Source organism: Natrix helvetica, assembly GCF_964273705.1.
Source record: "Natrix helvetica genome assembly, chromosome: 1".
In the NCBI taxonomy this organism is placed as follows: Eukaryota; Metazoa; Chordata; class Lepidosauria; order Squamata; family Natricidae; genus Natrix; species Natrix helvetica.
In genome coordinates this window covers 155,176,446-155,198,782 of record NC_138548.1, presented here as the reverse complement: position 1 = coordinate 155,198,782, position 22,337 = coordinate 155,176,446, and the positions used below count along the sequence as shown (strand labels likewise).

The 22,337-nt window shown below is 38.7% G+C and overlaps 2 protein-coding genes across 10 annotated transcripts in view; one reads left to right on the top strand and one right to left on the bottom strand.

Moving 5' to 3' along the window:
• The window catches only part of PKP4 (plakophilin 4), a 145,408-nt gene extending 126,827 nt beyond the window's left edge, over positions 1-18,581 (bottom strand). For 5 of the 7 annotated variants that reach the window (XM_081948590.1, XM_081948595.1, XM_081948594.1 and 2 more), the window contains exon 1: positions 18,412-18,549. The gene's annotated coding sequence lies outside the window, so the exon portion shown is untranslated. Of the gene's footprint in view, positions 1-18,281 lie in introns of all 7 variants that reach the window. The other 2 variants (XM_081948598.1, XM_081948591.1) reach the window with 2 other exon arrangements.
• Positions 18,582-18,767: 186 nt separating this feature from the next.
• Positions 18,768-22,337, top strand: part of CCDC148 (coiled-coil domain containing 148) — a 182,825-nt gene continuing 179,255 nt past the window's right edge. Inside the window, exon 1 of one of the 3 annotated variants that reach the window (XM_081948672.1) lies at positions 18,768-18,797. Coding sequence is in view for 2 of the 3 variants with exons in the window: in XM_081948671.1 (XP_081804797.1) it covers positions 18,948-18,968 (21 nt within the window). In the remaining variant the exon portion in view is untranslated. Of the gene's footprint in view, positions 18,798-18,902; positions 18,969-22,337 lie in introns of those variants that run through there. The other 2 variants (XM_081948671.1, XM_081948674.1) reach the window with 2 other exon arrangements.

Genomic DNA, 22,337 nt, shown 5'->3' with positions numbered 1-22,337 from the left:
CAGGCAGCAGGCAACCCAAGAGATGCGAAGATGAGCCTCCCGCAGTTTCCTGTCGCTCCAGCCCACTGACTCTCAGATTTTCCGCAGCTCATGCAGCACATCCAAATCGCCTGTCTTTCCCCCGGGCCTCGGCTTCTGTCTGCTGCCATGTGAAGATGAGCATCCTGCGACTTTTTGCCACTCCAGCCCATGAACTGTTGGCTTTCCCACATCCCGCAGAGTGCATCTGGATTGAGTGCCTTCCCCCGCCTCCTGCTTGGACAGGTAATCAACTCACCTGTGCTACATGGGTTGTGGCTGCTGCCAGCCACCATCGGCGCACACGCGTCACCTCCTGGGCTACCATGCCCATCCCCTTTGCTAGGGCTTATTTTGGGGACAAAATTAGGCAAACGCTTAAAAATCAAGCTAGGGCTTATTTTTGGGATAGGTCTTATTTTCGGGAAAACACGTTATTACTACTGGGAAAGTTCTAACTTACAATCAGAATTGGCCTTCCTGTAACACTTGAATAGAAAATAGTTTGATCAGAAATGTTTTCAATATCTTTTCTGTGAGATTCTTTCAGGGAAGTGCAAAGCATTACTAATTGAACAGTCTTAAATTCAAAACACTGCATTTTGAGATCAAAACAGCTCCAAAATGTTTGCAAACAACCAATTTCACAGTTGAAACAAGCTATTTACAACTCAGAATGAGGCGTTTCGAATCTGAAATAGTTCACATTCAAAACATTTTGCATACACACTCCTTTCAAATATGCTTAATCATGATAATAAACATTTTTCCATAGTCAGCAGAAATTAAATCTCATTTGATGGCATACTTGTCCTTTACTCATCTTCTCTTCTCAAAACCATCTCTTCTCAATACTTTCAAACCCCATGTATATGCCAACAGTCCTTCACTAAAACTGTTCCAATTTGTCAGAATCTGATGTCCAGAGCTGGATACAATACTTGAGAATTGGAGTCTTACCAACACAGTATAAAATGAAATTATTTCCTGTAATTCAGAAACAATGCTTCTGTGGACGAACTGGCAATTATATCAAATTATTGTTTTACGTTCGTTTTACAACCAATCATTTATTCCAAGATCTTTTTCATTAACACTATTAATAAATCTGATGGGATACTATAGGGTTCAGTCCTCTCCTTCATCCTATATGATATCTCCATGAGGCCACTAATGGAGCCAATCTATTGGTTTGGGCTTCATTATTATCTATATTGTTAATACCTAGCTTTACGTCTTGACCCAGGCCAAGGTGGGGATGTTCTAGAAATCCCAATGCATATAAGCAATTAAAAGCTTGCACGGGAAAAACAGGTTGGGGCTGATCCCAATACAACAGAGTTGCTGTTGGTATAGAATCCCTAGGGGTTCATGGAGGTACTATCTGTTGCTGTGAACAAGGCTACATTTCCTCTGAAAAAATATCGGTGTGCAATCTTGATGTTCTCCTGGATTCAAAGTTCCTGCTGGCACAGCAAATAGAAGCCGTAGCTTGGAAACCATTCAAGTAGTTTTGGCAGATCAGTCAGCCTCACCACTTTAAAAATGCTTCATTTTAAAAAAAGTGCAAAATTTTAAAATGTCAAATATTTTAAATCTCCATTTAGTATACCTAAAAACATGCTTGCATTATATACACTAATTTGTATAAGTCATTTTACTTCAAACAATAATGCCAACATAGCAATCATTTATTAAACAGATAAATTGGAGAAAACACCAGTTTTGTTTAGCATAGGTTCCTAATAAGAGATTGAGTAAATTTAGTCCACTGACATTCAATTTGTATAGGTTTTGATAAATGTCCTCACTGAATGACTATTAATAAATAAGTTCAAGAAATCATTCCAATCTACTCAAGAAGCAATTCATCATTTTAATGTGTTTTAGTCATGTCAAGGTATTACTTAGAACACAGCATGACAATTCTGTAATAAGACCAGCAATTCTTAATAATAATGCATCAAATTATTTTACCAGCATATAAAAACATGTAAAGTTAGTGCCACAGTTTGTAACTATTCAGATTCCTAGTGTAGTGCAGTTAAATTCAGTCTTCATCAGCTTCTTCTAAATTACTAATATCCTGTGAGAAAGTCAGAAGATAATCTACACTAGCTAATGATTTCATTGGTTTATATTGAGTAAATTTCTTTTGATTGGATAATGGTAAAAAAAAAACAAAGAATAAGAATCATACTTTTTTTCACCCCTGAAATTGATTGCTCTGCCTATGATATGATAATGACCTAAGTTTCCTTTTTCTCCAGTCTTGCCTTTTATACTATATACACTGGACTGCCATTTAGCATACCTCAAGATAAAACTTTTCTATGAAAATGTGGATACTCTGGGGTACACTGTTGAACTGGCAAATATTGAGCAACTATTATTGTTGGAGATTTTCCATTAAAAGAAAAAGGTAACTAAGCAACCAAGCCTCCTCTAAATAAAGCAACATCTCAGCTAAATACATTACCAAAGCATCAAGCATTAAATCTATATTAAATTTCAATATAAAAATAAATTCCACATAATTAAAATTATTTGCCTTAAAATATTTTCCTGAAAAGATGAACAAATATAGTAAGAAAAACAATAACTGGAGAACAAAAAAGGGTAAGAAAACACATGTAACAATTTTGTGACCCTGACTCTTTATCTCTTTCAAGTACTAGCCCTCTGAATGGCATGATTAAGGTTGTGAAAGACATGTACAGCTAGAAGATATTTATAGTTTGTAGTTACAATCCATATTCATCATACGCTAAATAAATAAATAACTATCTATACAGAGGTGGCATTCAGCTGGATGTCTGGAGAACCGGTAGGAGAAATTTTGAGTAGTTCGGAGAACCGGTAAATACCACCTCTGGCGGGCTCCGCCCCCATCTATTCTCTGCCTCCTGAGTCATAGCTGATCGGGAGGGAATGGGGATTTTGCAGTAACCTTCCCCTGGAGTGGGATGGGAATGGAGATTTTACAGTATCCTTCCCCTGGAGTGGGGTGGCAATGGAGACTTTGCAGTATCCTTTCCCTGCCCCGCACACCAAGCCATGGCCTGCCCACCAAGCCCCACCCACAGAACTGGTAGTAAACATTTTTTAATCCCACCACTGTATCTATATTGGCTGGGGAGTAAATCCACCAAACGTAATATGAACTATTTTAAAATAAAAATACTTAAGTTATATTTTTAATTCAAAGAAAACTGTCATACTCAAGGCTTCAGGAAAATGCTACATGATTCAAATGTATCAATTTCATATGTTTCACAACATAAGGATTAACATCTCTCTCCTAATCTGTTTTTAAGGGTTTTCTAGAAATAACTGACTGTATTTTATGTTAAAAGTTTTCTGCACAAAGATTGCTTTTTAAAAATTGCAATTTTAAAAAATGCAAATATAATGAAGCCAAATAAAATAACACAATAGAGTTACACAACTCTCTAAAGAGATTCCATGGGTACCATAGTTTATTTTCTTTTTCAGTCTCCAATTCAGGGTTTTTCCTTGTCCACGGGGAGGGAAGGAGAAAAGACAACATGAACTTGCAAAGTTGAGCTACCCAAACAACACAAGAGTCAAAGCTGGTTAGCATTTGGATGGGACACAACAGATTAGAATGTGATGTTAAAAAAAGAGAAAAAATAATATCCTGGAAGAAGACAGTGGCAAACTTCCACGTTTTTGATTCAACTTGTGAGATAGAATCAGTCAGAGCCAGGGAGATGCAAGTTACCCTTGGAGGTTAGGCTTTTATTAGTTTTCATTTTTAAAAAAATGCAAGGGATTTTGTTTTCATTTTGAACATATCTTCCTATTTTTCTTCCTCCTTCTAGCTAGCATCTAGGATAGTGATGGCGAAGCTTTTCGGCACCGAGTGCCCAAACCAGAATGCATGTACATATGTGTGTGCGCGTGCGCCAGAAACCCAAAGACCAGCTGGCCTGTCTTTTAGCCAATTTTGGGGACATTTTCTAGGCTGTGTTTGACCCCCCAAAAATGGCCCGTAAAAGGCTCCAAAAATGGCCTGAAAATAGCCTGAAAATGCCTCCAAAATAGCCTGGTTTTTGGGTGGTTTTGGCCATTTTTGGGGCCATTTTTCCGGTGCCTGTGAAGACCAGCTTTTTCGCACTGGAAACCAGAAAAGTAGCTGGCGATGGCATGCATGCCCACAGAGAGGGTTGTACGTGCCACCTCTGGCACACATGACATAGGTTCGCCATCGCGGATCTAGGATCTTTACTTGCCAGAGTCTGAGGTCCTTCAGATGCCTGTGCTTTGGGCTGTCTACTAAAACTTATTTCTAGTTTAAGGAAAAGAAAGATTAGGGGTGACATGATAGCAATGTTTCAATATTTAAGGGGCTATCACAAAGAAGAGGCTATCAGCGTATTCTCCAAAGCACTAGAAGGTAAGACAAGAAACAATGGCTGGAAACTTATCAAGGGGAGAAGTAACCTAGAACTAAGGACAAATTTCCTGACAGTGAAAATAAGTAAACAATGGAATGACTTGTCTCCAGAGTTGTAGGTGCTCTGACACTGGAGATTTTGAAAAAAGAGATTGGATAACCATTTGTCTGAAATGGTATAGGGTTTCCTGCTCCAGCAGGGTGGGTGGGTTAGACTAGAAGACCACCAAGGTCCGTTCCAATTCTGTTATTCTGTTATACTTGCTATAGCATGGGATTTTAGAAAGCTTCTCATCTCAATCACTCATAACTGGCTAACTCCCCAGGCCATTATGATTTGCCAGTACATTGGGGACACTTGGAGAGGGTATAGCTGACATGCTCTAGTGTATTATGACATTCCATCTGCCTTTTCTAGGCATTGCTACTGACCTTATTTTGTGTCGTTTACTTTTTAAAATATTGTTCTCCTCTTTCTCCTCCTTTAACTACTATCACTGCATAATTTTCCACTGAACCCTTTTAAAAGCGCATTTTGAAACAAATGACATGGATGTTCCCTAAAGAAAAATTGGGAAGAAGGGATACCTAGGTATATTAGTTGCCATTCACCCTTCGTTTCCTAAGTGCCAAGAAAACTATAAGGCTTTATTCATGAAACTGCCAGCAATTTAGTTTGATGTGAAAAATTCATCTTTTTCAGTAAGGTCCATTTTATCAAGAGATGAATGTAATTTGATACAACCTTTGATGACCCAGAAATGTTAATGTGCTGGTAATATTATATCATTAGTGAAATACGTCACTGTCATTTTTAAATATCTGAGATTCAATTAAAATTTTCTCAAGCACTGATCGAGGCATCACTGATTAGGAAACCCGTGAAGGAAGTACTTTTAAAAAGTGTTGAAGCCAACAAGCCTGGGGAATATGTTTCAGTTCTTTAATTTATATTTTATTAACCAGAAACCAATCATCAAAATACTTTATATACTCAAAAGTTCAGAAGATTTAGTGTAGGGCAGGTAGATATTAAAAGGAAAGTGTGATGAAATGTTGTCCTGATTCCTAGGAGGGAAGGAAGGCATTCCCTCTCTCGTGGGAATCCAGAAAACATTCCATCACAGAAATAAATAATTCAACAGTGAGTAATTATGAAATGTGTCACTTCCTGGTTGTAGAGACTCCGAGTACTTTGTTATAAGAAACTGTATCAAGCAAAAACAGTGCACTTCTATATCACCAGCAGGAATATAATACTTGCACCACATTTACGCGCTAGCTATTGGAGGATTATCATAGGTAGAGGTAAAAAGTCAGTACTTCATTTCAGTTAAACATTCTGCTCAGTTGGCATCTTGACAAATGCAAGTATAATCTCAAAATTTCAGACTTTCAGATCAGAGATTGTAGCCAACTGCTTACAAAAAAAAAATTCAAAAAGTTCTAATCAGGAATGTTTAGGTGATTTGCCCTCATCAGTAATCACCTTTAGAATAATCCAAGGTTTATGAATGAGTATACTATTTTCCTAAAAGGCAAGAACTACTGCAGATCCAATATTAGATTACATTTAATTCACATTTGAAACTGGAATAATTTTTAGTCCCCACTGAGCCCAAATTTTCAGAAAATATTTTAAACTGACACTAGTGCTTAATTATAGTCAATAAAACCTGGGTTTTCTATTAGTAGTGATTACAATCTTTTGACTGTCTTATAAAGAAAAGGATTGACAAATCTATATCTACCATGCAAATTCTACTTTTACTTCTATTCTACCACTACATTATCCCGTCCCCTAAAATATAGTGCCTATTCTACTATAGATGGCACAATCCAAAAATGTTACAATTGATATATAATTGTGTTTTTTTTTCTGATGACATTTGACTATGTTTTGAAACAAATGTATCATTCTAATTTAAATCTAACTTTAGATTTGCTGGCTGAATTCTTTTTTTTTATATGCCGTGTAATGAAAACATAGACATAACTCTACTATATCATTAAACCTAGACCAATATATCTGCTCCAGAACAAATAAAGCAACTTTCGCAAACACCTATTAAACAAACAATGATTAAAAGGAAAAAAAACTTAAGAGGTATTTTCTAAATCTATACACAGCAATTTTGTCAACTTCAGAAAAATCCAACTGGTTTAAAATGTTTCAAAGTTATTCCGTGTGCAGCCAAAGAAACAAACATGGAGCGCATTTCATTACTTCAGCTGTGTACCCAATTGCAAGCAGCCAAGCGACAAAGCTGATGGACAAGCAGAACAAGTTTGATGCTAATTAAATGGCACTGGCTAGTGTTTTTTTCTGATTCAAGTCAAGATTCTGGTTTTCAAAGCAAAATATGATTTGGGATCTCATTGTCTTAAAAATACCCTGCTTTCAAATGTTCCTCTCTGCATCTCTAGTTACTAAGATACTACTTTAGACCCCTTAACCAGGTGACATTAGATGTTCAGTGAAAGCTGTTACAGAGCCGAATTACAGCCAAAAAGACAAGTGCTGAGTTGGGGAAGGTTAGTTTTTTCTTTCCATAATGGTTTCCACTCTCCTCATGCAACTGCATATTTATAGCATGCTAGGGTTCAATTCCTGGGCGTTCAAAGATCGTGTGTATGTGTGTGTGGAGGGGTCCACCCTCTTCTTCAAGAATGTTTTTATTATTATTATTATTAAACTTCCCATTCTGGCCTTGATATTTCCTGGAGATTTCTATATCCTGCTTAGCTTTTCAATCTCAGCTAATTCAGATAGGTGTTGCCACATGCTGGATTACAAATATGTTAAAAGCAGCTTTGATTGTCTTACCCTAGGATACATCTATGACTCTTGTGCAATTTGCAATTGAAAAAAGGGAGGTAGGCTGGGACTTGAGGAAATAGACAAATTAAGTCATCAGCCTATGAGCTCTACCATGTATATTCTACAGTCTTTTTGATGGCTGTTCATGCCCATCTGGAATGCCCGAGTAATAGTGGTTTGACAGTAAATAGTTATTGTTTTATAAAGTATTCCTTTGGTTCACTATCTAAGATCTCTTTCAAGTAAGGAAGAGGCTAGCTTTTAAAATAAATGATACAGAATAAATGAATTTCCATTAGATGCCTGAACATTTTATAAATGGAAATTGATTGATTAGTTCAAGCTAATAAATGAAATTAGCTAAAATTCCACCTAGACTACATTTGAAAAACTGCCACTGCTGGATTACAATGTCACAGTGACAGCCCAAACTGCAAATGGCTCAAATCTACTATACAACATAGAGAAAATAAGTCTCTCCTTCACCTGGTCACTCCCCTCCTGTCCATTATACATTACGCCTTGTGATTCCTGCCTCTATCACCACCACCCCCTCTTCAGGGTTGACTTTTACTTCAACCACTATGATTCTGACCAGTCTCCTTCATACTGCTATGGTTCTTTAATTTCACAGCATACAGAATTCAAATTATGCAAGGCTGGCTTCAGTTTTATTCGGAGTTTCATTTCTTTTCTGAGCTGAAAGAAGAGCACTTGCCAGAACCTTTGCTGTTACCCTTTTCTCCTCCTACTCTACAGTAAAATAATGAGAACTGCCAATGATAGCTCCAGCTTTTTTACTTCATCACATGTAATGGAAGTCAAATGGCAATAACCACAAAAGGTGTGGTGGCAATTCCCTTATATAGTATTGGCTATCAGGAATTAAATAGGAGGTAAATTAATGGTAACGAAGGGAAAGTAACCTGCCCTTTCCACCTCATAATTTTAGATGCTTGTATGGTTAAATATGAGAAACTTATATGCACATGACCATTACATAAGGAGAATGTTCTGGTTGCTGCTACAGGTTTCTGTGGGAGACAGCAAAGGGAACTGGGTAATTTGCTAGCCCCATTATCATAGGCATTGCCTACCACTGGGAAATGCAAGAGTGCCTTCCATTAAAAACACTGTTCTCCTGGTTTTAACAAGCACCTGGTTTTTTGGGAGTATCATGTATTTTAAATATTACAAAAACTCTTATGCTGACTTAGTTACCTATTTGGTTTACTCATTTTCTGGAATCTAGTTCTTCAGAGACACTGGTTGCATATTCCATCAACAGCAAACATCCTATCTTGTAACTGTCAAGTATTCTGAACAATCATCCCTGCTGAAATCAGAGAACTAGTGCCTCAAGTCATAGTAGCTTCATTTTTCATGCACCCACAATAAAGGAACAATACTAAATAAAATGCATCATCAAGACATTATTACAGTCCAATTTTAAATCACAAGTAAAATAGTAAGACTGTCAATAACCTGAATGATTATTGAACAGCACAATACCATAACAAAAATGTGTTGATCTTTAGTTTAATTAGTTTATTTAGTTCATGTAAATTTAGTTTAGAATGTAAATATAGCAAGTCACTGGGTTAAGAATCAGTTCTGTTTCTAAGTCTATCTTTAATTCGAATCTGTATGTAAGATTATTTGGTCAAATGTCTGTCTCACTATGTAATCTGAGAAAACTGGGAAAACGATGTACTCAAAATGGTGGATCCTTGTCTCTTTCCTTAAGAGGAGCTGCTGAAGCCATACTTTCAGGAACCATTGAAAACAGGCTATGCAATGTATTTTAAAAGCACGCACTACTTTGGGACACTCATGGAAACACTGCGTAACTTCAGTGGTTATTTTGTTTTGTGAGAGGAAATGGCATGCACCATTTTGAGACAGATCTCATTGCCAGTTGGGCATCCACCATTTTCAGTTGGATCTTGTTGTCAGTCAGTCATGTGGCATTTTGAGTACTGCAGGCAGCCTATTTGTAACTAGGAGTTTTTCCCAAGTGGGAGATTTGTAACCTGCAGACTTCCTGCATATATTGCATGTACTGTTAGATATTATACATTATAAACAGAGCAATAAATAACAACATACATATAACCTTGTTAAAAAATGCAATCCCTCCAACTTAAAAGAAATTAGGAATTCAGCACTGTCAAGTTTACTGCATTTGTTTAGTATAGAGAGCACCATTCAAATAAACTTAAAAGAAGTCTACATCTACTAAAGTTTATTGTTACATAATTTATGTACAATTACTTTTATTCCATTACATTCTTCATTAGCTTTACTTTTCTCTGTATTTCATAGCTTCCCAACTTTTTTTTAATATAACACTAATAAGATCTCTAAGAGTTACTGTATTTCAAGTAAAACTAACAATGCAGAGAAGATAGATGGTTAAGAAATATGAAATATAAATAAACAAACAATTCACTTTTGCATAAAATTAAAAAAACAATAAGACAAAAGGTTAGCATTGGTAATATGAATGAAAAGTAGAAGAATAGGAATATGTAATTTTGGAAAACAAATTAAGAAAATATGGATAGCCACTTCCCAATCAGATTACTGCAAGGCACTTGGGGCCATCTTGAAGACCATCTGGGAGCTGCAAAAGGTCCAAACTGTGCATCTAGTCCAATGTGCCGGTACTTTGAGCCTTCCAGAAGACAGTGAAGACCTGTTTCTTCCCCCAAACGTATGACTAGGATGGAGTTGAACTAGGGAAAGGAGGTTCAGTTCTACTGGTTGCTATGTTGCCTTTGTGGGAAGGGTACATAGTTTTATTGGTTTTGCTATGAATTGTGAATTGCCTAGGATTGCTATATGGGATTGATAGCCATATAGATTCTTCAAATAAATAAAGTTGGAATTTCACATTCTGTGAAAAACTCTCTGGATCTTTCTTGTTTGGAGTTTTGCAAAGAGAATTATTTTATATAGATGAAAAAAATGTATAATCCTGATATTAAAGTATAGATTGAAAATAAATGTTTATATCATTTTTTGGAGTATTTTTATATTCTAAAATGAGAAGATGGAGTAATATGTTGTTATATAATCTATGCTTAATAAGTTCAAGAATTGAATTACTTTTATATGGCCATTATACAAATCCCTTTGCCCCCCCTTTTTTGCCTTTTATTGTTCCCTCTTTGGTTTTAGTTTATTTTCCCATCAGCTAGGAAAACTTATGGAAAATCACAATAAAATTTACCCAATGCTATGACTAAGATAAAATAGATACAAAATATTTTACTAATGGTACATAACTCCATTAATTGCAAAAATAAATAAAATGAAAATGCTTGATGTGTTATTATACAAAATGAATATTTTATAGTATGTAATGGTCAAATTAAAATATCTTAAAAGTCCTGAAAAAAAGTACAAGCAATTATTCAAAACATTTTAAAATAATACAATACAATAGCAGAGTTGGAAGGGACCTTGGAGGTCTTCTAGTCCAACCCCCTGCCTAGGCAGGAAACCCTATACCGTTTCAGACAAATGGATATCCAACATCTTCTTAACGACTTCCAGTGTTGGGGCATTCACAACTTCTGGAGGCAAGCTGTTCCACTGATTAATTGTTCCAGCTGTCAGGAAATTTCTCCTCAGTTCTAAGTTGCTTCTCTCCTTGATTAGTTTCCACCTATTGCTTCTTGTTCTACCCTCAGGTGCCTTGGAGAATAGTTTGACTCCCTCTTCTTTGTGGCAACCCCTGAGATATTGGAACAATGCTATCATGTCTCCCTTAGTCCTTCTTTCTATTAAACTAGACATACCCAGTTCCTGCAACTGTTCTTCATGTTTTAGTCTCCAGTCCCCTAAACATCTTTGTTGCTCTTCTCTGCACTCTTTCTAGAGTCTCCACATCTTTTCTACATCTTGGTGACCAAAACTGAATGCAGTATTCCAGGTGTGGCCTTACCAAGGCATTATAACGTGGTATTAACACATCACGTGATCTTGATTCTATCCCTCTGTTTATGCAGCCTAGAACTGTGTTGGCTTTTTTGGCAGCTGCTGCACACTACTGGCTCATATTTAAATGGTTGTCCACTAGGACTCCAAGATCCCTTTCACAGTTACTACTGTTGAGCAAGGTACCACCTATACTGTACCTGTGCATTTCGTTTTTCTTGCCTAAATGTAGAACCTTACTCTTTTCACCATTGAATTTCATTTTATTAGATAGTGCCCAATGTTCAAGTTTGTCAAGATCCTTCTGCATCTTAAGCCTATCTTCTGGAGTGTTGGCTATTCCTGCCAGCTTGGTGTCATCTGCAAATTTGATGAGTTCCCCATTTATTCCCTCATCCAAATCATTGATGAAGATGTTGAAGAATACTGGGCCCAAAACAGAGCCTTGGGGTACTCCACTGCATACTTCCCTCCATGAAGATGCAGTTCCATTGAGGACTACACGTTGAATGCGGTTGGTCAGCCAGTTACGAATCTATCTGGTGGTGATGCTGTCTAACCCACATTCTTCTACTTATCTAGTAGTAGGTTATGGTCTACCTTATCAAATGCCTTACTGAAGTCCAAGTAAACTATATTGATTGCATTCCTCTGGTCCACTAATTTTGTCACATTATCAAAGAATGCTATAAGATTAGTCTGGCATAATCTGTTTCTGACAAACCCATGTTGGCTTTTGGCTGTTACTTTGTTTGCTTCTAGATGTTTGCTAATTCGTTGCTTGATTATCTTTTCCAGAATCTTTCCTGGTATTGAGGTCAGGCTAATAGGTCTGTAGTTTCCTGAATCTTTTTTTCTTTTTTTTGAAGATGGGAACCACATCAGCTCTTTTCCAGTCCTCTGGCAGTTCCCCGGTGCTCCAGGATCTCTGAAAGATATAGTTCAGTGGTTCTGAGATCTTGTCTGCTAGTTCCTTCGGAACCCTGGAATGTAATCCATCCGGTCCTGGTGATTTGAACTCGTCTAGGGTAGATAGGTGCTCACTTATCATTTTCTTCCCTATTTCAACTTGTGTTCCTAATCTGATTTTTGTGGTGCTGTTTTTGATAGGTTGGACTGTTTTATTCCTTTGTGTAGAGACAGATGCAAAACATGAGTTAAATAGTTCTGCTTTCTCCCTGTTGCTTGTCATCTTCTTGCCACTTTCTCCCAGCAATGGACCAATTGTTTCCTTAACTTTTTTCTTGTTTTTAACATGTTGGAAGAAGCTTTTTTTGTTATTTTTTACTTTTGTGGCAAGCCTTTCTTCATTTTGAGCCTTAGCTTTCCTTACTTCATCTTTACAGGCTCGGACTACTTGCTGATATTCTGCCTGAGTTATGTCCCCCCCCCCCTTCCACTTTTTATACTTATCCTTTTTGTCTGACAATTTGTCAGAGAGTTCTTTATGCAGCCATGCTGGTTTCTTTTGGGAGCTGTTATTTTTCTTTTTCATTGGTACTGTACTAGACTGGGCTTTTGTAATTTCATTTTTCAAAATTTCCCAAGCTTCTTGAGTTGTTTTCCCCTTGAGGATTCTCATCCATGGAATTTTTCCCAAGCTCTCTCTAAGTTTATTGAAATTAGCTTAGAGAGAGCTTGGGAAAAATTCCATGGATGAGAATAAGTTTGAACTGAAACCTTAGTTTTTTGTTACTAGAAATTTATTCAGAGCATATAAATAAAAATATAACAATTTATTAAGAAACCTTTTGATCAGTATTGGAAAAGTTTTTACTGACTTTTCTATCTTTATTTCTGATTTCATTTTTATTTTTCCTTTATGTAACTCTGAACCTACTTTTATTTCTTAAGATGGCATAATTAACTTATTTGTACACATTTAATTAATTTTAAATTTATGATTAAAATGTTTTACTTCACTTTGGTCCTTGAAAAATACATGTATACTGTACTTTTTTTGTACTATCACCGATTATTCTTTTATTTTTTTATTCAATAAAGATTGTAAAAATTCATATACCTTCATACCTATATATAATTTTGCATTTTGAAATCCAAGTCAGTGTCCATTTTTTTAGCAATACCCACTCTACATTTTTTTGATGATGGAACACCCTGTTACTCCAAAGATATTCCTAGGTCTCCTCTATAATTTCAGTAGGTGGCAGCACCTGGTTAGGCTCAAAAGCTAAGCTGGGTTTGGCCTGGTCAATACTTCAGTCAAATGCCCACGAGTCAACCTGAATATTTTTTTTTATTCCATTCCATTCCAATTTTTTTTGCATCACCTTAGAATTCCATATGCCCTGATTTGTTCTCACAATATTTTTTTACTTCACCATACTATATTAGTTTGTAATCAAATTAAACATATCAAAAACTTCAAACTGTCACTAAGAGTATCTAAACTAGGCTAATCCTCTGAACAGGAAATGTTGCTATTATTACTGCAGTTAAGGAGGAGCCCAGGTCAATAGATCATTATTGCATTACTTTTGTGTATTGACTTTGAGATGCCTTGAAAATTCTAAATTGTAAATATTCAAATCCAAATCTAGATACTAAATTTAGTTATAGACTTCTGCATTCTTCCCCTCAGCTACTTTGCATTTCCAATTAGCCTAACCATGTCTTAGATGTTCAATTTCTCAGATACCTCCCCCCATAATTCTCATTGTACCATCTAACTACCAGTCCATACGTAGACTAATCTCTCTCTTCTCTTCTCTTCTTAAATGGCCTTTTCACATTCCATTTAATCCTCCCCTTTTCTCTCCATTTCTGTCATTTCTCATCCTCTATCTATTTTCCATTGAGTTCAGTGGCAACTGCACACATTTTAGCTTTCACTCTTCAGGCTAGTTATAACAGCCTGAAAAAAAGACATGAATGATACAAATCTTTCACACACAAAAAGAGGAGCCAGAGCAAAGTAATCCTCTCCAATCACAATTGGATAGCCTCTTCTGACATTTAAGTGAATAGGTAATTGAACTACAATCAACATACCCCAACCAATGTATCTTGGTAGATTTTTCTTTTTTTAATTTTAGAGGTACATAAAAATAACCCTTGTGATGAATGATAAAAAGTGACTGAGAAACTGCTTGATTATTCAGCTTTTAGTATTATATCTACTATGACAATATTATTCCCTAGGATAAAAAGAATAGTTTACTATATTACAGATTAATGTAACTATTTCCCAAGAATGTATTTTACCTTTCAGTATAGAGACATTCTTATTCGATTGTTCATACAATACAAATCTTATTTTCAGATCATTTTCCTCCTGGGGAAAATTCTATTTCCTATATCATATGAATAGGAATTCACAAGTATTACTTTAAATGCAATGTTTAAATAAAGAGCAATTTAAAATTAAATATATTCTGTACTTAGGAACTTTATTAATGACCCTACAAAAAGGTTCTAAGACTGCCTTTGAGTCACAAGGATCTTAGAAGGAAACAAGGAAGGAGGATTGATGCTACCTTACTGCCAAAATAAACTGGTTAGAGTAACTAATGTGTATAAGGAGATTTGAGAAGTCGTAGGATGTTACAAGATATACAGAGTTTTATCTGATTTTTGCAGGTTCCATAATTGCCGTAACCATACCAGAGGATGGTTAAAGGGAAAAATCAAATAATCTGAGAAAGGGGAGGGCGATACATACATTTAACAGTGCAGTACAGTGACTTAGTACTATGTTAAATACGTTTCTACCCTCAGCTAATTTCCCAGTTATAGAGTATATTTCATCTGATTGCACATGTTAAATTGCCATCATTCAGTTTAAGTACTCTTGTTCCTAGGGTTATATTAGAGCAGACTGCTACATATGCCACCTTGAGCTGAGAAATTACAACATATAGATGCTACATTTTTATAATTTATAAAAATATTTGGGTACTTAAAAGATCTTAGTAATCACTGCAGCTGAAAAAGCTTCAAGGTTCTAAATTTTTTAAATATATATATTTTATCTCATTTTAGTAATGCTTAGTCTTTAGCAGACAGGAAGAACATACTGTTTGCCAAATCTTTTGCTTCCCTTTACTAATTCTATATAACTATTGTAAACATCCATTTAAATGTGCTGGCACTTGTGATCCTTCCTCAGAAGACAAACATATCAATTATAAAACCTTACATGTGAAAGAAGACTCCAGAATATATCATTAACAAAACACATTGCCATTATCACTATGTATTGAGCAAAGCAGATATCCCTCTAAATATTTTGCAACATTTATTTTCAATAAAAAATAGTTGTCCATAAATGTTATTTAGTATGTGACACTGCAAACCTTTTAAAGCTTGAAAACATAATCACTTCATCAAAATAACTGCAATACCTGCTGAGATGCAGAACACCCTGTCTAACTTTTCTGAGTAGATACCTTTTAATTAAATGTAATAGCCAATTCACCATGTCCTATTTATAAAAACTGCCCCAAACATGTCAGAACAACAGCCTATATGATATGTTCTGGGACTTGCTTTGGCAGCTACTGCTGTAGTTTCTTCATTACTGAAGCATTGTAATTATTTCCTTTCATCTGCCAGGCTTTTTAAAAAAAGACAAACAGAAAAAGTCTACTTTTAGACCATGTCCAGACACGTAGATGATTCCCCTTCACCTACAGCTAAACTATTCTGCTTCAAACTTTTCAATGTGTTTTTATCTCCTCCAACCTAAGATATCGACCCAAGCACCACCACCCCTATTAAATTAACTGGTGTTGGCAACTCAAATAGATGAACAGCCATAATCCACAGAATTATTAGATGCAAACCTGGGAAAAAGATATCTTGGCAATTGTTCTGTCCCACTGCTCTTCAATGTGATTTCAAATGGTAATTGACATGCCCAATAATTTAGCTGTACCAGACAGTTCTCTCTGGCCCATCATTAGGAAAACACAGCTTCTCTATTGGTTAATCTGATAGGTATTATAAGAGGTTGGGGTACTTGCAGCTTAGTATTAACAAGAAGAGGTTCTAATGCTCTGTATGCGCTCCACAAAGATACCATGCAGATTAATTTTCTGACAACGGCATTTAATATTTAAAAAAAGCCATAAAACGTTCCTTAGCACAATGCAGATTTAATGTTTTCCCTCAATCCACTCTCTCTGAATCTCCCACAGTTTCCCCAGCACTTAGTTTCCAAAGCTCTGCTTCGAAACATGTAAAAAAAATGCCACAGCACTGGATTATGTTAGAATAAAACTTGGCATAAATACATTTGAAAGGGAGGGGTTAAGCAAGCAGTACCCTTGCTAAGGGGGATAGGCAACACAGCAATCATTTTTGCCTTCAAAACCAGTCTTCAAGTAATAGAGCATTGTCACTAGAATCTAACCTGATCCTACGTAATAAATGTAGTACAGACAGTGCTCCCACACATTTCTGCAGTAGTCAGTCAGAGATGCTGGCTGCTAGATAGATGGTCCGGTGACCTTTGAAAGCTTGGACAAGAGGAACCGATCTATTGCAGCTGGCTTTCAAGGCATTCTTCACATTCCTGCCCTATCTGAAAGCTCCAGGAACAAACAAGAGTCTCCCCCTCCCCAACCAATAAAACTCACAGGCACACACCTGCCTCTTAATCTGTCCAGAGCACCACCAGCTTCCATGCACACACACACACACACACACACACACACAGCTGTGTTACACTCCTCAAATATGTAGCCAGAGCTAGATTACCCCATTGCTCTTTTTTTTGTCTTCTCCCTACAGGGCAACTGCAGAGGGGCAGTAGTTGAGGTCTACTGAGAGAAGACATGCTAAAAGCTCTCTGTGGATTTGCTCCCCCAACCGGGTTGCAAGTAGCTCTAACAAGCAAATGAGAGAAAATACAAGACTGGGCAAGGTTGAGTGAGGAGAGGCTCAGCAGGTTAAGAGAGAAGGAATCAGAGGGCCAAAAAGGGGGGGAAACTCGCTAATAGGGAATCAAGAGGACTGGAATAAGCCCCTTTAGAAAAGAAAAAGACCAAAGAAGCAGAAAATTTCTACAGTGGCAACCTGGGAGAAGGCAGAGATGAAGGAAGGAGCAGAGCTTGTAAAAACATTTAAGAGACATGCAAATAGCCAGGGAAAAACTGAAAGGGTTTTTATGTAGTAACATGGGAGGTTTAAGAAATGGGGGAAAAAACCCAGAGATTAAACTAACAAAATGCAACATTTGTAAGATAAAGCGTGACCATTTTCACAAAAATCATAAGCTATTCATTTTAATTCAAGGACAAAGCTAAAAAGGGGAAGCAATGCATTTAAAACACTGTTCACTGGGTGAAGGGCATTAGGTAAGCCTCACTTAAAGAGAAGGGACAGGAAGCTTTAGGAGAGAGAAATACTACTATATAATATAAATAATACTATATAAAAATGTAGAGTTTTTACGGAGGCAGCTTTGGACGATTCTGAGGGACAGCATTTAAGCGCAAAGGTAGAAAAGGCTAAGTAAAACCTAGGAGAAAGGTACAGTATTTTATTTAACACAGGGATCCAAATATGCAAGGGCAAAGGAGACAGGAATAAAAAAAATCTGCAATAAAGGAAGTTGATTTTAAAAAAGGGGGATACTAGTTTCTCTTCACAGAGAAAAGGGAGAAGACAAATATTTAGAGTGTAAAGCAGATTTATCATTTTGACACAGGAGGGAAAAAACAACGAGAGGATGCACTACTGTGGGAAGGAAGAATAAAAGGGGGGGGGGGACTAAAACGGCAACCGCGAGAGCGACTGAAACGGATAAGTAATGCGCAGGCGAGCCAGGGAAGGTAGTGACTAAAGAAGAAGAAGAAAAGAAGTAATGTGCTTCATTAGAGGAGGCACGATTATTGGGAGTTAGACAAGTTTCTTTTCAAAGTGGGGCTTGGAGGGCGGCAGAGACCCGAGAGACGGGGAGGAAAAGTTAGCAGGAGGCGAGAGAGGAGGCAGCTAATCCATCCAAGCAGGAGGAGGAAGTGGAGGGGCAGGTAAAAGGCAAGGAAAAGAGCGGCGGGGACCGGACGGAGGGAGGCAGGATCATACAAAAAAAAAAGAGAGAGAGACTCCCACCTCCTCAGCGGGATCTCCGGCAGGCCGTTCCCTCCGAGCCCCCCGCTGCTCTTCGCACCCCGCAGCCTCTCCGGTGCTTTTTCTCCCCGCTCGAGAAAATGATAGAGAGAAGCCGGGAAGGGTCACTCACCGCCTTGACTGAGCCAGGAGCCCCTCCCCTGCCGGCGCTGGGTCTTTGTGGGCGCGGAGGGGCCGCGGCCGCCCCGCCGGGAAGGGCCCTACCCCGGGGTGTCCATGGTAGGCAGACTAACGTGCCACAGCCGAGCAGCACAAATTCTTCCTCCTCCTCCCTCCTCCTCCTCCCTCGCAGGCTCTCCTCCCGCTTCTTCCCGCCCCTCGCGCCCTCCTCCCCTCGTCAGACATCAACAAGGCGCCCTGCCCTATGCCTCGCTCAGATTGGAGGAGCGCGCCGCAGCTCGGATCCCCATTGGGCGCGGCCTCCTGTTAAACGGGCCAATGGCTGCCGCACCTGCGGTTGCTAAGGTTACCGATGCTGCGAAGAGACCGGCCGAGGGGGTAAGTCGGGGAGCTGCAGTTCCTTCAGGCGAGGCGAGGCGGGGTATTTGCGTCTTTTCTTGTGGGCGGGTGGAGGGGAGGGGGGAGGCGGGTCGGTGTGTTTTGTTGTGTACGTGTGTGCGAGGGACACCGGCAAGGACTAATGTGTGGATGGAGAAGATGGAATGGGAGGTACAGGCAAAATGGCTATATGGTATAGGAAGGGGAGGATCCTACATAGAAGCACTGGGGGAGACAAACTTGATTTTAGCGCATCTGTGCCCTAAGTGAACCCCACTGGTTTTAGTGAGAGTTGCTCTTTAGCAAATCACGCCAGTGGAATTGCAGTGTTTTCTTTTTCTTTTTAGCTCTCTCTCTCTCGTTTGCTCATACATATAACATTCTAGCTTCCAGAAATATTCTTAAAAACCTAAATAACATTTCCTCCTAATTGTTATAGGGGGGGGGGGAGAGGAGGGGAGGCGAAGATGGCTTTATCATAGGACACTAAACTTAGTTTCCGGGGATTCCCTGAATTGCTAAAAAATTGTATGGCTGCTTTTTCAACAGAAATGTGTAATGAATGTTTACCACAACAACTTCATCACTTTTTATTCTGAGTTGGCAATATCCTAATAAGACAGTTTTGCCATCTTACAGTTTTAATATATATTGAAATTAGTTCAATTATTGTTGCTGTGGAGTTAATAGATGTTATTTTGAATACATGTATTGCAGGCTCAATGTATATGGATGCAATAAATCATTCATTCTGACTTTCTTTAATTTCCGGGTACTGACTCTTAAAAAAACATATTCCTGAGATATTCTGTTGCAAATGAATCGACTCTCAAGGGCAGATTTTGAGCATATTGAATCTTTTAGTTCTAACTATATTGCAATTATTGTGAAAAGCTAATTGTTAAGTGGGCAGCTGTATGTAACAGTTATACTGTAGGTGTGAAGGATAATTGCATATGTGGATACTTAACAGGTCATCTGTTGGAACTGTATCTATTTCACAGGGTGCTTGCTAATAAGAGATCTTCAGTTTATAAGAATATTAGCAATTCATTATTATACTACCACTGCTTCTACTCCTTAATGTTCCTGATAATTAAGGAACATTAAGATTTTAAATGTTTCTGAATATGTGGAGTTGTAGCAGTTTTACATACATATATCCATTCTCAAATCAGTAAACTTTCACAAGATTTTTTCTTTTAAAAAACAGACCATTAAAACAACACGGGGAGGTGGTGCTTGTGTAAAAAATGTTTGTTTGTTTGTTTGTTCGGATTTATATGCCGCCCTTCTCCAAAAGGACTCAGGGCGGCGTACAATATTAAAAAACACATATCCCAAAAGTTAAAAAAAAAAAATCCATATCCAAAAAAACAAACCAAATTTAAAAGACAATACATTTAAAATAAGTTAAAATTAACAGGCCAGGCCGGCTTGCTGGAAAAGCCAACTTTTTAGGGCACGTCGGAAGGACCGGAGGTCAGGGATTATGCGAAGCTCCGGGGGCAGCTCATTCCAGAGGGAAGGTGCTCCCACAGAGAAGGCTCTCCCCCTGGGGGTCACCAGCCGACACTGTCTGGCCGACGGCACCCTGAGGAGGCCAAATCTGTGGGATCGCACTGTACAGTGGGAGGCTACTGGTGGCAGTAGATGGTCTCACAGGTACCCTGGGCCTAAGCCATGGAGTGCTTTAAAGGTCATAATTAATACCTTGAATCGCACCCGGAAAACAACCGGCAACCAGTGCAGGCCGCCTAAAAGGGGTGTAACATGGGAGCACCTAGGTACCCCATGACAACCCGCGCGGCCGCATTCTGGACCAGCTGAAGCCTCCGGGTGCTCTTCAAGGGCAGCCCCATGTAGAGAGCATTGCGGTAGTCCAGGCGAGAAAGGACGAGGGCATGAGTGACTGTGCACAGAGCATCCCGATCCAGGAAGGGGCGCAACTGACGTACCAGGCGAACCTGGTAAAAGGCCCCCCTGGTCACGGCCGTCAGGTGTTCTTCTAAACTAAGCCGCGTATCCAGGAGGACTCCCAGATTGCGAGCCTTCTCTGAGGGGGCTAAAATTTCTCCCCCTATCATCAAAGATGGGACAAGATGTACAAATCGGGATGATGGAAACCACAGCCACTCAGTCTTGGAGGGATTGAGCTTGAACCTGTTCCTCCCCATCCAGATCCGCACAGCCTCCAGGCATCGGGACATCACGTCGAGGGCATCGTTTGGGTGGTTTGGGGTAGAGATGAAAAGTTGGGTATCATCAGCATATTGATGATACCGTACCCCAAAACCACAGATGATCTCGCCAGCGGTTTCATGTATATGCTGAACAGGAGGGGTGAGAGAACCGACCCCCGGGGCACCCACAAGTGACGCGCCTGGGGGCCGATCTCTGCCCTCCAGTCAACACAAACTGCGACCGATCCGACAGGTAGGAGGAGAACCACCGTAAAACAGTGCCCCCCACTCCCAACCCCCCGAGTCGTCGCAGTAGGATACCATGGTCGATGGTATCGAAAGCCGCTGAGAGGTCTAATAGGACCAGGACAGAGGAACAGCCCCGTGCCCGCCAGAGATCATCCACCAACGCGACCAATACCGTCTCCGTGCTGTACCCGGCCCGGGCCTGAAACCCGACTGAAACGGATCCAGGTAGACATGAGTAATGAGTAAGAATGAGGAAACTCTGTGATTATAGAAAAAAATTGACTTGGCATTTCTACCTTTCCACATAGTAATTTTTTTATTTTACTTATATACCACTGCAATATGATTCTTGTCAGCTTCCATGCAGTAAAAGTGTAAAAGCTTCCATAGTGTGATCAAAGGATAATATAATAAAAGCCCCAAAATAAAATCAATAATGAATGTGGAAACAAAAGGAAATAAAAGGTGGCATGGTTCTTAAATGAAAATAAATCTATTTTTGAAATCTTCCTGAAGATCAACAAGAAGGATGCTGACTTGACCTGTATTGGGAATCATCAGTGTTGCCACAGAAAAGCAAAATCCTCTAACTTCAGCCCTTCTCACCTTTCGGTAGTGCAAGATCGGAAGTGGATCAGATTGATTCCAGCTACAATAGACAGTCCTGCAGGTACCCAATGCCAAACTATAAATACCTCTATAAATCAATGCAAGCACCTTAAAATGTACCTAGAAATTAATTGGCAAACAATGCAGGGGCTGCAGAATCAATATTATATATTTCCAGCTGTGAGAGCCAGTGAGTATAGAGGCTGTTGCATTCTGGACATTTACTGAGTAGCTACTCAGAAATATGCCACATAGACCAGGACTCTGCAAAGCAGCCATGAAGATCTTGGAAAAGATATTCAAATGCCCTGATCTGATTATACCTACAAAACTCTGGGAGTCATAGTGATCCTCTATGGTAGTGAAAGTTAGACTTTAAAGAAGAAAGATAGGAAGAATATTGATGCCTTTGAACTTTGATGTTGGAGAAGATTCGAGTATCATGGACAATCAAGAAAACAAACTGAGGAATCATTGAACAAATCAATCCAGACTTGTC